Below are 16,751 nucleotides of genomic sequence, written 5' to 3'. Positions count from 1 at the left end.
CTTTTTTCTTTTTGTAGCTTAATTAATGGGCATAATAAAAACCATGTCAAATTGCCAAATTAACCATGAGACTTTCTTTTGGATCAACATCTCTCTGACAAGTTACTTGGCTATCTCTTCTAATCAATATCAGGGAAGGTGGTCCACGTAAGTACAGATGGCAATGTTTTTTATAACAATATGTGGTTTTTTTGTTTGTTTGCTTGGTTTTTTGTTACAATTAGTCCTCAGACACAAAGCATTTTATGTTAAATCTTGATTGCAGAGGCCAATATTTTGCACACAATGCTATCTATCTACTTATAGTTTTCTCTTATGTCTAGAAGGTTAAAAACTAAAGATAAAATAGTCCTCGAAATCAAGGTGGGGAGTGAGATTTCAGTCAATAGGAACTGAATATGTATAAAATGATGGTCAATCCAAGGGGTGGAGCTCAATATTTTTTCTTGTTTGCCCAACCTTAAACTTGGGAGAAACAGGAAAGTTATTTGGGCATTCACTTTTACATGGCTTGTCCTAAACTAGGCTGTATTTGGTTATGAAAATCTTGCATATTGGATATTTCAGGAAAGAATAAAATGGTTGACCTTGAGATAAGGGTTATGGTGGCTGCTTGAAATATAGAACTCTTGCATTCACAAGTGTAGGTTTGAAAGCTAAATGTAGATCTTCAATGAAGGCTTTCCAATCATAAAGCACGCGTTCTTGCAGGCATGTAGTCACATGCACATGTTCATATATCCATGCACGTGCATGCAACAAGGAGAAAAAGAACAAATTCTCTATAGCCCTGGCAATTTATGTAGAGACTCACATACGAGGATTAATTAGTACCACATGGAACAATCAGTGGAAGGTTATTAGGCCCAAAACTTAGCAACTTAATCCTTTTAAGTTGAATTGAGATCCAATTTACATATGAAGACCTTCTCCTGGAAATTAGTAGCTCTTGTGAAGAATGTTGACATGTGATCTGATAAGGTGCTGCGATGTTTATCCAATAGTAGTTGGACTCATGAAGTAAGGTTGCTGAGTTCGAGCCAGTTGTTTATCCAATAGGAATAGATTATCTTGAGTTAGTGATCCGAGAAAAAGGAATAAATCATCCTAGGGTAGTGAAATGGTAAATGGGGTTTCCCTCAAAAAAGAAAAGGCTGAAGTCTGAACTATATATTAAGCAATTGATTTATCCCAAATTTTAGATGGGAACCACAGCTTAAATGTGTGAGGTAAATATCCGAGATGGATTTGAAGATTGAGGCCCCGCTTAGCAACATCTGTGGTCAGATGGCTAGCAAGAATGAGTTAAAGGACATCATCATCATGGCAGCCCAACATAAGCATGTAACATAGAATTTGTGAGCAAACTAGCTAGGAGGGTCATTTGAAGGACGTTCATAAGCCAACGAACCTGAGATGGGGACAAGGTTGCACTTCCGATAAAGCCAAAGGACAACAGCAGTCATTCCATGGAAATCTAAGGATGAGCCATACATAGTTCCCTCCAAGTTTCAGGGACAGTAGGAATAATAGTCCATGATTCTTTTCTGATGAAAGGAATAGTCCGTGATTCTTAAAAAGCCTTGTGTGCTCATGTATAAAAGTAAGAACCCCTGCGCATAGAAGTCTGAGCACCAATATCCATCCATTCTCCAGTCCAAGAATGCCACTCCACCATCTTTCCTTCTCCACCATCCTCCACTCCCTCTCCCAAACGCCCCACAGGCTTAGGAGGAGAGCGTTAGTTACGTGGACCCCAGAGCAGGAGCTCAACCAAGTGAGGGAAAGATCTGGGGCAGACATGAAGAGGAAGCTCGAGTGGTACGACCTTGTGTCACTCGGTGTGGGGGGGATGCTTGGTGCTGGAGTCTTCGTGACGACAGGCAGGGTCGCCCATAAGGTCACAGGCCCTGCCGTCTTCGTTTCCTACATCGTTGCAGGAATATCAGCACTCCTTTCTTCACTGTGTTACACCGAGTTCTCTGTCGAGGCGCCGGTCGCCGGCGGGGCTTTTAGTTATCTAAGGATAACATTTGGTATGGTCGCTAATAGAACCTAATCTTTTAAATCTTATTGCGGACTTCTTTTTATGTTCGTATTTGAAATGTCATAGGAGAGTTTGTGGGCTATTTTGGAGGAGCAAATATATTAATGGAGTATGTTCTATCAAACGCGGCAGTGTCGAGAAGCTTTACGGAGTATTTGAGCAGTGCTTTGGGTTCGCAGAACCCAAACTCATGGAGGGTTGAAGTGCATGGCCTAGCCAAGGGCTATAACCAGCTGGATTTCCCTGCTGTTGTTCTTGTCCTTCTCCTCACCCTATGCCTTTGTCATGGGTATGAGTGCTCTACGGCTGTTATTTATTCTTTCATGTCATGTTTCTTTCTGAGCGTGTGATTTTTTATTTGGAGTCTGTATGCTTTTAAGCGTTTGCTTGTCTTTGAGATAGTGGGTTATTTATACTCATCGGTTAATTTGTTCCCTTACAAAGTTTGGTATGCGTTTGATTTTGATATTAAAAACCTATGGGTTATTTCTTTGACTAATTTGTTGATGATATTGTCCTCAATGCTTCTGTTATCGGTCACCTATTTAGTCTCCATGCATCACCAGCGTCTGTCTATATTTATGGTCATTATTATGGTGTCAGTATGATATAGTAATTAATACTAGTGAATCCATAAAGAAGTATTTTCTTCCTATGGATTATGGAGTAACAAATACTCTTGTTGGGATTTCAGCACGAAGGAGAGCTCCATGTTGAACCTTGTGATGACAGTCTTTCATGTGATCTTCTTTGGATTTGTCATTGTTGCTGGTTTCTGCAACGGGAGTCCAAGAAATTTGGTGAAGCCTAAAGGGCTGCTTCCTTTTGGCGCGAGAGGGATTCTTGATGGAGCAGCCATAGTATACTTCAGCTACATTGGCTATGATTCCGTGTCGACCATGGCAGAAGAGATCAGGAACCCCTCAAAAAGCCTTCCTATTGGCATTGCCGGGTCGGTGCTCATCGTCTCCACACTCTATTGTCTGTTGGCCTTGGCTTTGTGCTCCATGATTCCTTACAATGAGGTAGTGAACTTTTTCTTTTCCTTTTTCTTTTCTTTTTTTTATTTTTTTGTATGTGTAGTTTGGGGGAAAGTTAAGGGACCCTTCGCTTGAGTGTCAGTCAGTGAGTGTCTGTGTGTGTGTGCGAGAGAGTTTTCAGAGCCAAAAGTGATGCTTTGAAGCCTAACCATGTTCATAGACAAGTTGCTGTAAGGATTATTCCTCACTAAAATGGTTGGTGGTACTGAAAAGCACTGGTTACAGCGATATCTGGAAATCATACAGAAACTTCTTCAGAAATATCTTCTAATTTTACTCGACAAAAGTAGTTCCATGGGGAATACCCATCTAGCTAGGAAGCCATTGTATTAATTGGATCGATCGTCTTAGCTAAGACCATACTTCTTGTGAGTGCAGATATCAGCGAAGGCATCATTTTCTTCGGCTTTCCAGAAGAAGGTGGGTTGGAAGTGGGCGAGCAATACCATTGGAGCTGGGGCGAGCTTGGGTATCGTGGCGTCCCTCCTGGTTGCCATGCTAGGCCAGGCAAGGTACCTGTGCGTCATTGCGAGAGCTCGGCTCGTGCCACTCTGGTTAGCCAAAGTGCACCCTTCTACTGGGACCCCAATGAATGCAACAATCCTCTTGGGTAGGAAGTGCAACAACATCTCATCCAAATCTTAACTTCTCTAGCTATATATGATCATGTTTTTTCCGAAATGGCTTCATATATACAATGGTTCCCCCAAGAGACCACTCTAGAAACATGTATTAAAGATATAGATTTTTTCAGAAAGCCAAGTAATCTCATCTAGAAACACAAAGTGAAGGATAATTTCAATCAAATTTAGAAACTATATTGTTCTGCTGCAAGCTTTATCTTTAGCCAATGCTATTCATTTTTTTAAAGATCATAGAAGCGGAGCTCCCTAAGGGCTGATCCCGGGACAGCAGGCACCCCACTAAACCCTTGTGAAATAAATTTTACATTATCTGCAGCCTTGTTGCTTTCTCTACTAATCTGGTAGACTTCATGAGATTAAGCTTATATATATATTTCCAAGAGAAGAGGAGAGAAATAAGAAGGACAAGCTTGATCGTGTATTGACTACAACTAGAACTAATTTCTCGTGATTTCTTTTTTTCACTCGAAAATAAAATCAATAAATAAAAAGTTTAATTTTGAGAGGACTGAAGCTGGTTGAAAGGGTGTTTCTATTATCAAAGCTTATCGACGCAAGAGGAAACTAAAGCAAGAATTCCATGCTCCCACATGATGCAGGACTCTTCACAGCATCGATTGCACTGTTCATGGATCTTGAGATTGTGCTGGAAATGATATCAATTGGAACGCTGCTAGTCTTCTACTTGGTAGGCAATGCACTGGTCTATCGGCGCTATGTGAGAGTGGGCAGGAACCGCCCGCTCCCCACACTCCTTTTCCTGCTGCTCCTCACGTCAAGCTCCATCGGCTTCTCCTTATCATGGAAGCTCGAGGAAGGATACTGGTGGGGGCTGGCCTTGTTCGGCGGTGCCTTGGTTCTTATCACTGCTTTCTTTCATTATAGAGTCCCTTGCCATCACCGGCCGCCGGAGTGGTCGGTGCCATTCATGCCGTGGCCGGCTGCAGCCTCCATCTTCCTCAATGTGTTCCTCATGACTACTCTCAAAGCAAAGGCTTTCGAGAGGTTTGCTGTGTGGAGTTTTGTGATCACATTGTTCTATGTGTTGTATGGGGTGCACTCCACATACCATGCAGAAGAAATGGAGATGGAGAGAGGAATAGATCAAGGAGATGCAAACCCGCCATCTCCCCATGATCAGCAAGCAGCCAAACTGGACGTACAGGCGCCTTAGTTCATTATGGTAGCTCAACTTTGTTGCCTTCTTCCACTGCATAAGATATTGGAATCCTACTTCAGCAAAAAAAAAAAAGAGAAAGAAATTCTCTCTGAAGAGCCATTGAGGAGGATTAGACCAAATAAGAGGTAGATCTCCCTCATATGGTCTCATGCTTTCCCTCTAAGTTTCAATTTTTTACCAGCCATGATTGTGAGAGACATCTGCATATATAGCGGACACACAAAAGTGTGTAAACCCTTTGGTTTCAGAAAAGAGTGTGATCAATATGCAGGAATGGTTTTAGATCTTTTGTAATTAGTTTTGGTTTTGGTTTGCCTCAATCAAATTGTAATTTCCAATTCAAAAAAATGATATAGTTGTAATTTGCGTTTGCTTTTTTTTTTTTTACTTCCCTTATGGTTCATGTACCTCCTCCAGTGCAATTACTAATACTCAACTTTATTTGCAGGTGACCTTCATTTTAGGACTAGGGCCTTGTTGGAGGACTATGTGTAGCTCAGCTCTGCTACAAGCGTAATGTGTTTGGATTTGGTTCAGAATGCATAACTGAGATAAATAAATGATGCTTCAGTACAAAAAAAATAAATAAATACTCCAAAACTTGGATCTAATTCAATCAAGCACTTCTCAGAGAAATGCCAAAAGATGTGCTTGAATGCACTTATTTCTTTTGGAGAGAAATTGGATGCACTAATTTTAGTGCAAAGCTTATTATGAAAGTTTTGCTCAACTTGACAAAGCAATGAAGCAAATTTTAACACCCTTATTCATCGATGGCTGTGCTGATCATGTTCCTTTGCAGCTCAGGCAGGGGAGAGAGAGTTGAGCTCGACCCCAATAATTTGATTCTAAGTTTTTTCGTCCCCTCCATCGTAATTCAATTACCTTGGTTGTTGCTTCCTTTCCAATAAATTAGAAAATGATATCTTGGGTGAATTGTGCATCAATTGTTAAAGAATGCAACATTCAACCAGCACAGAAATTTTCGACGTAACCACCTTATTTGTCGTCGAGCAAGCATCCCATCCACCAGTATTGCATTGCACCCATCTCATTGTTTAAGGAAAATTAACAATGCATGAGGGTGGAAGATGTGCATCCACATCAGAGATGCTTTCGTCTGACTTTGTTCTATGATCTGAGATTACAGTGTCACAATGTCATTTACTTCTTGCTGGTCTTACAATGTGGACACTGTGCTACCATTACTAAATCTATCGCTTCTGGTCCCTCAGTATAGGATTTGACAGTATGCCAAGGCAAAGAACAATGCTGTCCACATATGATAAGCTCATGTGGCAGCAGAACGCTTCCAGTTTGTAGACAACTCTTGCTTAAACTTGAACATAACTACTGCAGTAAATCACAAAAAAGAAAACACTGATGAACACGAACTAGCAATAAGCATCAGATTAGTGATTGGTAAATTCTCAACATTCAGAAAATCGATCAAAATTCCTGAATCAAAAATCAACGCAATCAATCGGTTGCTCAGTCCAGTTGCCCAATATAGCATGCAGGAGAAAGACTTAAAAGCTGAATAGATTCGGCGCCGCATTAACTGGATAATTGTAATCTACTCTCTCGCATGCTGATAATATCAACCACAGGACCATAAAATCATATCAAAGTTCCCGAGGACCACCTTGCAACGGGTAATGAGGAATAAAGCCGAGCATCTAGGAGGAGATCTCGACTTTCCAGAGGCATGCCTGATTAAGTTGATGAGCTGCTAAACTTTCATTATTATGATTCCATTCAGGAAATGGCCAAATCATAGCAATCAAACAATTTGCACTAGTATCAATGTTAGGACCACTGCCTTCTCAGCTAATGGTCCCAAGTCAAAGCCTTTTTAGTGCCCACCTGTGACTCAGACTCCCCTCATGGCAATTGTTATTCAGTACCAATCAGTACTTCTAATAGTTTGCAATCAAAGGCTCCATGTGGAGTCTTCATTGGATGGCCAGATACTGAGATGGCAATCACGTTGAATGGCTGATCACCTGTCATGCAAAACCCCCAATCATATCCCAGTTATATAGCACCTTATACCATGCCCCTAAATACAATCAAAGTACTACAGAATGAGAAGCTGTTTTGTGTTTGTGTCAAAATAGATTCATGTTTCTTAAGATGTGAAAAGATGACAATCAAAGGAGTACACCTGCGGAACACCTGCATCCAATAGTCAATACATACCAACTCCTTTTAAATCATCACATCAAAACCACAGCCTACCTGGAACCTGGAGGTATTCTTGTTCACCCATGGAGTTTATGACAGCTGAAAAGATGTCCGAGGATATACCTCAGAATACCTCAAAGCCAGAGAACCAAATATTTTCCCATATCCTGCCGAACGCATCTCGTATCAGTCTTTTTCAGAACTCATATGGTCAACAGAAGAGCTTTTATACCTAAAAGCTTAACGATCTCAGAAAAACATAGCCCCTGAACAAGGAACAACACATCACAGAGTAGGCTAACAAGTTGAGAGAAAGTTAAGGAGGTTTATGGGTCTGACAAGAAAAATGGACGAAAATAATGCAGCAGCAGTAATGTTTCCTTTAGTTCTCCATAGCATTTTGTCATGATTCTCTTCTCACCAAAATACGAATTCAACAAATTAAAGTTGCTCTGTCCGTATGTTGGTAACATAAAAAAGTCAGCACTGATGAGGCACGACAGGAAACATAACTGGGGGCAAGTTAGATCCGTGAAACAGCAACAGCGATCCATTTGCTTGACAGCAACGGTACTCAAGATGGAGCAAACAACAAGAACTAATAAATCTCTCAATATACGCCATACAAGTACAAAATTCACAAGCATTACTCGGCTAGAAATTCTGGTTTTATGTTTAGCAACAATTAAAAAAGTCAAAAACATACATATAGCATAACTTTAAAGAAAAGATAAGACAGCATATCATGTCTATTATTTAAATTCTATCAGGTATGTATACCCCAAAATCACAGAACCATGTTCATTAGAAAAGGAATTTGAAAAGGCTAAACTGTGTATAGAAAAAAGAAAAATCCAATCCAATGGGCTTTCCGTAACAAGATATAATCCAAGGGGCTTGCTGCAGAATATACGAGATACAGATCTGACAACCTGGCTAATTGAAGTTATGTGCACGGGCCTCCATGCATATGTCCAAGTAAACAGCCTATAACCATGAGAGAGAATTTAAAGAGAGATGCCTTCTCTATTATCCCATCTTTCTCAAGGGCCAAAAATTTCTTCCATCTAGGCTAAATCCTGCCTTCCCTCTTTCCCAATCTTGTATTGCTAACCTCTTCCTATTTTGTTCAAAGTTTACTTCAATCCTTCAAATCAAGAAAACCTCCATCACACATTACAGAAGATTAAAAAATCCTACTTAGTTCCTCATCACAAGATCCTTTGCTGGTACAGCTTTTCATCTTTTATTGTTTTACACACCAACAAATTGGTCCTCAGATTTGCCATACATCCACCTGAAGCATTTTATCTATAAGAATGTCTGCATGCATACTGTTTGTCATACATTATTCAGGCCCCTCAAAGGTGCTAAGTTACAACTCAGATGTGTTTATTAATGTAAGATGATCAGGCAACGATGAAGGGAAAAAACAGCTCTAGTTCATCAAACAACGTTAACCTAATAGGATAGTATATCTTTAATCTTCCATCCTCATTTTTCTTTGTTATATGTCTGTGCATAAACATAACCATAGCTACTGAACCTTTCCCCCTACTAAAAAAATCTGCTTTAAGCATCCTTAGGTTTCTTCTCTCATATAGCATATCCATTGTAAACAAATATAAACCCCTACTTACTAAGAAATTCCAAGAGAGGATTGCAAGTCTGTACAATGACGATTTGTTACACACCTAATTATATTTTGTTACTTAAATACGGCCATAAAGAAGGCTCTGTTAAACTCAGGTATGGGCTGATCAAAATTCAAACATGCAATGGAGAAACCAACATTGAGATCATTTCTCTTGACAAGAGAATTCACCATACGATTTGCAGGTTGCCATATCGCAGAAGAGACAAAAGGACCATCGACTGACATGGGTATGAAATCTTGACAAACACTTAAAGCGAGTGGAAAATCTCTACTTGATGGAAAACAAGTTTGCCTTGCACCAACTTCCTCAGATGGAAGATGAACCAAGTGTCTTGGCCACCAAATGACCAGGAAAGCGTGGGAGTTTTTGATAATCCAATAAGGTGGCCAGTCATAAGAAAAGCAGGTCCCATACCTTAATAACTGAAATCCCCAGTCCTACTCTCTCACTTCCACCTGGAAGACTCCAGATACCTAGCTTAATCTTGATCTGTACCCTAGTAAGATTCTACATTTAAATTATATAACAGCCAACTGAATATTCGACTGGAATCCTTTGCATGAGTGGTAAATTAAGAAAAGAAAAGTTTCTCATCCTCAGTTATTTTTTTATGGGGTATATAGTAATTCAACAGACACCAGTTCTACAAGAATCAATTAACTGTTATATTAACATCGACAATTCTATGTTAAAGAAAAAAAAGTTCATCATGAATAGATAAGCCATAATAATTATATGAACAGCCATTTAGCAAATGAAAAGCTAAACCAATCTGACAACTTTAACTCAACCACCTAGTTGGCCATACAAATGCCACCAAAAGGCTAGCACCAAATTGGACATTCTAGACAATATACCTTATTGCAGTCTGCTGCATCAGAGCCTCAAAATGGTATTTTTGCATCATTTACAAAAAATAAAAAATGGCAAAGATATTACTTTCAGCATTTTCCACTACTTTCATATGTTAAGAGCTATACAAAAAAAAAAAAAAAAAAAACTGTAATAGAAGTAAAAAAATCTTTGGTAAAGAAGAGGGGACTCAAAGTCTTGCTTATCCAGCATTAGTTATATCATGTTCTTCTCTTCAAGACCTTGAAATTGGACTTCATGAACATGGCACCCTTGCATAATCACAAACCACAAGAAAATAAAGTTACCTTATGTCGTGCAAAGAACCAATATCATGAAATTTTCTCGAGTATCTCTACTAATAATGCCCCAACGGCACAAATTTAAGTTGTCTTCCGTTTGCTCAATCCACTATAGCAAAAAGGTTTTCCAACTTTGCCATCAAAAGCATTTGTCAAAATCACTATATAGCAATCTAAACATGAACATATGCAGTGCACAGATAAATTATATAACAAGTAACATGTCAAAAGTACCATTTTTACTGGCCAATTTTGGCTGATAAAAAGCTCCATTCCATAAAGTCAATGGTACAACAAAACCAAGCTATAAGGTCCATCTTACATGTATTTCTAATTAATAGGATGATGATCTTGGATGAAAACACTCCATTACCAGGATTCGGATCCCTTTTATTGCATCGCAAAAAGGTAAACATGTCCCTCTAGGTCCACAATCACTATTATGTTTTAATAGACTAAGTATCAACGCTACATGACCTATACTCGATATTGCCACATCCCTTGACATCCACTTGATAAAAGGCACCGCAAGGTGGCCAGCACATTGTTTGTGAATTGTATCTAAGTTATGCAAACAATCATTGGTCAATCCAAGGCAACCCTTGGCATTTAATTCTGCCAAGGCCTTCATTTACCACCCCATGTTAAATTATTAATGTCTGCTATATATACACAAACATATGCAGGGAAGCATGCATGCAAGGAGATACATATCAATCCATGCATGTATATGCACACGGGAATGAATGCACAGAGTGCCCCAATCGCCAGAAATAAATTCCCAACCCATGCCCATTTGCTTGATGAATATAGTTGATATACAACATCATTATTATGCATGCTATATTGTTCATGAAGAGAAATTTCCAAGATTAAGGTAATCATCAAGCACATTAAAAGAGAATTCCACCATCAGAAAATTTAGAGAAATCGATTAGATGTTTGTTAAGAGGAAAATCTGGTATCAATTCATGTCTAGAGATTCTCCTCATAAACCTTAAAATATACCTCCCAAAGTAAAGAAGAAAAATAAGAGAACATATGAACTTTGTATCATGTTTGTTTGATAAGAAGCCTACTGGTGAGAGCTTAATTTATTTATTCATCAATTGTAAAATCTTACTAAACACTCCCAACTAATTTGAAAAATTGGATGTATAATGTTCTTATTTGCTTATGGACTTGCACCGAAACTTAGTTCTTCACTAGTTTTATTTTTAAAGTATGAAAAATTTAAGCAAAAAAGCGAAAGGGTGAGACCTAGATCTTCAAATTTCATTACAATACTGAGTCTCTAATCCTTGTTGTGCTTGGATTAGAAAAATTTTGCTTGGATCATCAAGGAATCCAATACAAAAGTTAGTATGATAACTAAGTATCTTCAAGCTAAACTAGTAAAAATATCTCTTTGTGCCGCGAATCATCCACTCTCAAACTGCTTGGGCACAGGCCTAGTTGCTCCTCCTTTGGGCCCAATAGGGGCAATTTTTTTGGGTACTCTAAAGCCCTTTCCCAAAACATTGGTGAATTAGTAATTTGGTTTTCATGAAAAAATAGGGGAGATTCAACCAACCATATGCACTATCTTTTCTTGCTCTCTCTTACCAAAGCTGCTAGAAAAACTGCCAGTTGACACTCCATTTTGCTCACAACTCAAATCAAATATCCTCTCCAACAGACTTAAATCTTTTTTTATGTGTTCTCCCCTTGACACCGTGTGAAAAGTGAAGAGTGATTTGATCATCGGGATTAAACTCTGAGATCAACACACAAATTGAAGGTAAACTGAATGGAAGCACCCTTTGTTCCGTGAAAGAAGTTATCTCCAAGAATTTTTAGTAATATATCAAAAGGCCAAACCCTTTATACAATGTATGAGAAGCATATATAGGACATGACCCCTAACTCGGGCATTAAACCCGATAAAAAGTCATACTAGAAAGAGGACCCAATAAATAAAGAAACATGGTAGAATTTTTCAACTACAAATACAAAAACCTGACTAAAATTTGATACTTTCAAAAATATATGCTTATTGAAGTCTTTGCCCACTAATATGCCAGCTCCTACAAAGCTTAGCATGGTCCGGCTAGTCATAGTACTTGCTAACTGCATCCTATGCTATATCCATTTTAGATTCAATTTTATATCAAATTTGTCACTTAATTCCTACATAAGGCCCTTAGTAACCAAGTACCACTTTACCTCATTTTTCAATACATAAAAACAATACACTGGAACTACAACTTCTTTCTACCCTCATTACACTTCTTGTTTCCAAAACGGCCTATTGCAAATTTCAGAAAGGAAGCTATTTTTTTCTCAAAATCCAAATTTTCTTGTACGCCTTCCCTTTTCCAGAATTGTGAAGTAATGACAAAAAAAAAATAACAAAAGGATAAGAAAGAAAAAAAAGAAAGGCATTTTATAGGTTTTATTTTTTCCTAGGGAAAATATTTGTTTGCTTGATTTGTATTTAGAATTTTGTAGTTCAATGCCTTCGGGATGGGTGGAGAGATAGGAGCTATGTTGCCACAACTAGAATTAGACACGTGGAACGAGGTGAGACAGCAGACCAAATAGAGAGAATAGAGGAAAAGGAGAAATGTGAGAACAGAAGGAAAGGTAGGACTGAGTAAAGATGATGATAATTTGAATATTTACTATAGAGCTAGGCATAAGGAGTTAGGTCAAGCCCATCAGAAGAATAGCAAAAATGTGGACATTCCCAGTCGAGAGGTGGGGCAGTAGAGAGAATAAAGGAAAAGGCAAAATGACTAAAGATGATGATAATTTGAACTTTTACTATAGATCTGGGCATAAGCATTTAGGTCACGCCCATCAGAAGAATAGCAGAACTGCGGACGTTCCAAGTTGAGAGGTGAGACAGGAGACCGAGTAGAGAGAATAGAGGAAAGGAGAAATGTGAGAACCAATAAAACAGAAGGAAATGTGGGAGTGAGTAAAGATGATGATAATTTGAACTTTTACCATAGAGCTGGGCATAAGGAGTTAGGGCGAGCCCATCGGAAGAATAGCAGAAATGTGGACATTCCAAGTCGAGGCTGATCAGGTCTAACTCATAATACCAGCGAAACATTCTTCCACAATGATCAATCTACCAATACATGAAAGATATACATGTCCACATTCTTTCTTTCTTTCTTTCTACAAACATAAAAGTGAGAGAAGTTAATTTTCTTTCTTTCTTTCTTTCTTTTCTGTCTTCTAAAGAAATAAAGGAAAGAAGATCATATCTGATCATACTTATTCTTGCACTTCTTCCCCCATTTTGGCTTCACTCTTCCTCCTCCTCCTCCTATTCTCTCTCCTGCCTCTCAGTCTCAAACAACCTTTTAAAAGTACACTTAGATTTGTCATAAGCACCTGCCTCCTCCTCCTTCTCTCTCTCCTGCCTCTCAGGCTCAAACAACCTTTCAAAACTACAATTAGATATGTCATCAGCACCTGCATAAATAGATCGATGAATTAGACCTAGGAAGAAACATCTCAACCTAGTCTTCGGCATGCTAGGGCAGGCACTTCTAGCCCATTGTATCAGGCCTGTTCATATGTTTTGGCCTGATCAATTTTTGGCTCGGCCCAAGATTGCTCAAACAACATAAACAGACCCAACCAAGCCAAGCCCAATTGCATATATGAGTATAAACTTTTAATATATCTGAAATTTCCCCTTGTCCTAATCACATGGAGAAGTATCTCAATGTGTCCCCTTCCTATCCTTCCCTCTCTTTTTGCCACCACACATCCATTCTCTCTCAATCTCAATCTCTTTCTCGGTCTATCTGCAATACCAAACCACAGCAATTGGAAGCATCACCTCTACAACCACCATCACTCCTTGCTCTCCCACTCCTATCCATCTGCACTCTGAGATGACTGACATTGGAGGAGGCAACCATTACAGGCCATTACAAACATCACACCATGAGGAGGCAATCTTCGCCAATCTTCAAGATCAACACAGCTCTCTCAACCACTACCTGCCCCCTCCTCTGTTGCAAACATGTAAGTATTCAAATCCGGCGTAACTAGCTTAGGCCACGATAGGCCTATGTCGAGCCTAAGGCATTATTTTGGGCCAGATAAGTCAAGGCTAACACCAAGCTAGGCTCAAGCTACCACTTTGTGGCTTGACTTTTGGTCGTGGACTAGCCCGCACTCAGCCTAACACAACCCATGTCCGTGTTTATCATGAATCCCTGAGAGCCATGTGTGCAGCCCTAATCTTTAGGTGCCTCTTTCCACTCCACACATCGCATGACACACAACTATATAATATTTGTCTCAAACCAGCAAATAACCCATAAAATCCATCCATTCACCTAAGTCATCTCTCACTAAATCTAAACCCCAAAAACTCCTAATTACACTTAAAACTCCTAATTACCCTCTTGCTAGTATGTTTTTGCAGCACATGAGATTTCTCTATTGTAAGCTCTCAAAAGCATCCCTCTTCTTCTTAAAAACCTAATTTACTTCTCCTTCCATTCTTCATGTTGCTCTTGAAATCTTAGAATAATGAGTTGCATTACAAGAACAACATGGTTTTGACGCCAAGAAACATTTCAATATGAGCGTAATAGGTTGCTCATAAGGTTGCTCGATTATGACCTGAAAGTAATAGGTTCGAAGCACGAAAAAAGTCTCTCCACACACGGGGGTAACGCTGCATATCTCTAGCCCTCCGAAGACCTACAATAGCGAGAGCCTCGTGCACTAGACTATCCTTTTTTAAACATTTCAAATATGAACCTTTTAAAAGGGATGCAACAGAGTAAACATTCTCCCAAACCTAATATGCCTACCACTCCTATCATTTTTATTTCAATCCTTTAGGAACTTTAATAAGAATCCTTTTAAAAGGATTCTTACCAAAGAAAAATGAATCAAAATTGAAAACTTTCCAATCTAGGTACCCACCATCAAGATTAAACATATTCCTTTGCTCAATTCTAGTCTAATCTAGGTACTCACCAAATGAAAGCCATGTGAATCAAGTTGATCAACAAAACCGAGGTCCATGGAGTTCCTACTTTACCCTAATTTATGACTCTATATGAGAATAATTGACATATTTTAGATATAAGTAATTTAAAAATAAGTTAGTAAAGAAGTATTATAAGTATCAGCCATCTATTGCATCAAATATAAACTTTACTACAAGAATTTCTTGATGATTTGTAGATTCGATGAAAGAACATCAAACATAAATTAAGTACTCATCATAATTGATGATGTTTGTGTTTTTAAAACAAAACCAAAGCCACTTGTGCATTTGTTCTAGACTAGCCCATTTGTTTCAATTAAAATAAAACATCAAAAACAAAAGAAAGAAAAAAGTTAAGACTTATCAAGAGGCTAATAAGGAGGAGCTTGTGAATGTGCCTTCAACTTGGATTGTCCAAACTCTAAAGCAGCATCAACTACAAATAGAAACTTCAATGCATAGCTGATCAAAAACTATACACGAATTGTGCATCCCCGAGCATGATGCTTGAATAACACTGCATTATACAGTCGAAAAGTCCACTCAAATTGGACTTATGCAATTGCCTTAGGACTGAGAAAGATGGCCAGAAAATTCTGATTTCAACTTCAAAATTCAAGCCATATTAGAAATAATATGGTGTAGTTTATTTTCCTTTGTTAACTAGAATTGTACTGAAGAAGTAATGCTTTATTCATATAATGAATCATAGATTTCGAACAAAAGTTGGACATGAACATATATGCAAAAGAGGAGAACATGGCAAGACTCTAATGAAACAATTGAGAATCCAAGAGGCCATACTATTGCATCGTTTTTTTTTTTTTAAAGAATCAAATGCAAGAATGACAATGGAACTGACATGATAAAACAAATTCATTAACCTCACTAAGTTCCATTAATAAAAGAAATGCAATTTTTTTTTATAACACTATTGATCATAACATGATGCTAAATAAGCAAGCACAATATCATGAAAATGGGATTCTTGATCCATGTAGGAAAAAAATAGGAACCATGAAAAAAATAATCTTTCCCTTGCACTTCAAACACTGTTTAACATGAGGAAAGCCAGGAAAATGCTAGCGCTTCATGCAATCAAAGTATACGGGATGCAGTTGAAGATTAAGACATGTAGTGAAAATGTTTAAGACATTTCAGAAAAGCATATAATCAAGCAATATTCCAAGGAGAAGATAATTTGATTGTTCTTTAACATGAATGTAACAGTTACTCTCTTGTATGCATAAAAAGAAATTTTAGTAGGACCAGTTAGCACTATCTGGAGGTGAAGCTCAGGTAAAGCAGAGATTGCACATCTTGCCAGTTGCTCAACAATATAAGAGGAAGCATGGACTTAACTTATCTCAGCTTATACAACATCATGAGATTGAGAAGCAGATAAATCACTGAAAGAAGGACGAATAACACAGTGTTCACTTCAGAATCAATCTGATGCTTGGAAAGGGAATGGGGTGATGAATTTGCTCACAATACTATCTTTTTTTATAATTGGTACAAACATAAACAAGGTAAACTAAACTGCCTTGCCATAATTACATCTTACACTAACAAGAAAAACATCAGCTAAAATCAAAGCAAATAAAAATTAACAAGGCACAAACTTCATTTACAAAAAATGTGGAAAACAACAATAAGAAAGGAAAGTTCAACAAAACCTGCATGGCAAAAGTTCAACAAATACCAATTTCTGCCAGTCAGACTGGAGGTGATTCCTCTCAACCCATCAAGAACATTAAAATCATGAAACAAGAAAAACCTTTTTTACTGCCCTGATACAATATACATCAAACAGTAGCATCAGCAGTG

General features: G+C 38.3%; 1 protein-coding gene and 1 long non-coding RNA gene across 3 annotated transcripts; one reads left to right on the top strand and one right to left on the bottom strand.

Annotated features, from left to right (window-relative positions):
- The first annotated feature begins 1,555 nt into the window (after positions 1–1,555).
- Positions 1,556–5,521, top strand: LOC103710808 (cationic amino acid transporter 6, chloroplastic-like). Of its 2 annotated transcripts, XR_016399946.1 has the most exons (6): positions 1,556–2,036; positions 2,114–2,336; positions 2,742–3,072; positions 3,466–3,697; positions 4,331–5,036; positions 5,360–5,521. XR_016399946.1 is itself a non-coding variant. In XM_008796706.5 (5 exons), exons 1-5 carry the CDS (start codon positions 1,664–1,666, stop codon positions 4,903–4,905), a joined length of 1,734 nt encoding a protein of 577 aa, XP_008794928.1. In that variant the 5' UTR covers positions 1,556–1,663; the 3' UTR covers positions 4,906–5,281. The 2 variants fall into 2 exon arrangements, 1 of the variants encoding a protein (XP_008794928.1); XM_008796706.5 differs by lacking the exon at positions 5,360–5,521 and having other exon boundaries at positions 4,331–5,281.
- Positions 5,522–6,779: 1,258 nt separating this feature from the next.
- Positions 6,780–16,715, bottom strand: LOC148714424 (uncharacterized). Its single transcript, XR_015976545.1, has 3 exons — positions 16,601–16,715; positions 7,153–7,265; positions 6,780–6,917 (listed from the first exon to the last, which is right to left on the bottom strand). It is a non-coding gene; the product is annotated as an uncharacterized LOC148714424 (long non-coding RNA).
- Positions 16,716–16,751: the final 36 nt, after the last annotated feature.

Source organism: Phoenix dactylifera, chromosome 3 (assembly GCF_051530095.1).
Source record: "Phoenix dactylifera cultivar Ajwa chromosome 3, Ajwa_hap1_PhDact_Kaust_v1.1, whole genome shotgun sequence".
Classification (NCBI taxonomy): domain Eukaryota; kingdom Viridiplantae; phylum Streptophyta; class Magnoliopsida; order Arecales; family Arecaceae; genus Phoenix; species Phoenix dactylifera.
The sequence above is the reverse complement of the archived record's forward strand: the minus strand, read 5'-3'. Positions and strand labels throughout refer to the sequence as shown.

Excerpts from the sequence above, each read along its gene's own strand:
- LOC103710808 (XM_008796706.5), top strand. The coding sequence starts at position 1,664 with ATGCCACTCCACCATCTTTCCTTCTCCACCATCCTCCACTCCCTCTCC. Across the intron at positions 3,073-3,465 it reads CCATGATTCCTTACAATGAG|ATATCAGCGAAGGCATCATT; the intron begins GTAGTGAACTTT and ends TTGTGAGTGCAG. Across the intron at positions 3,698-4,330 it reads GAATGCAACAATCCTCTTGG|GACTCTTCACAGCATCGATT; the intron begins GTAGGAAGTGCA and ends CACATGATGCAG.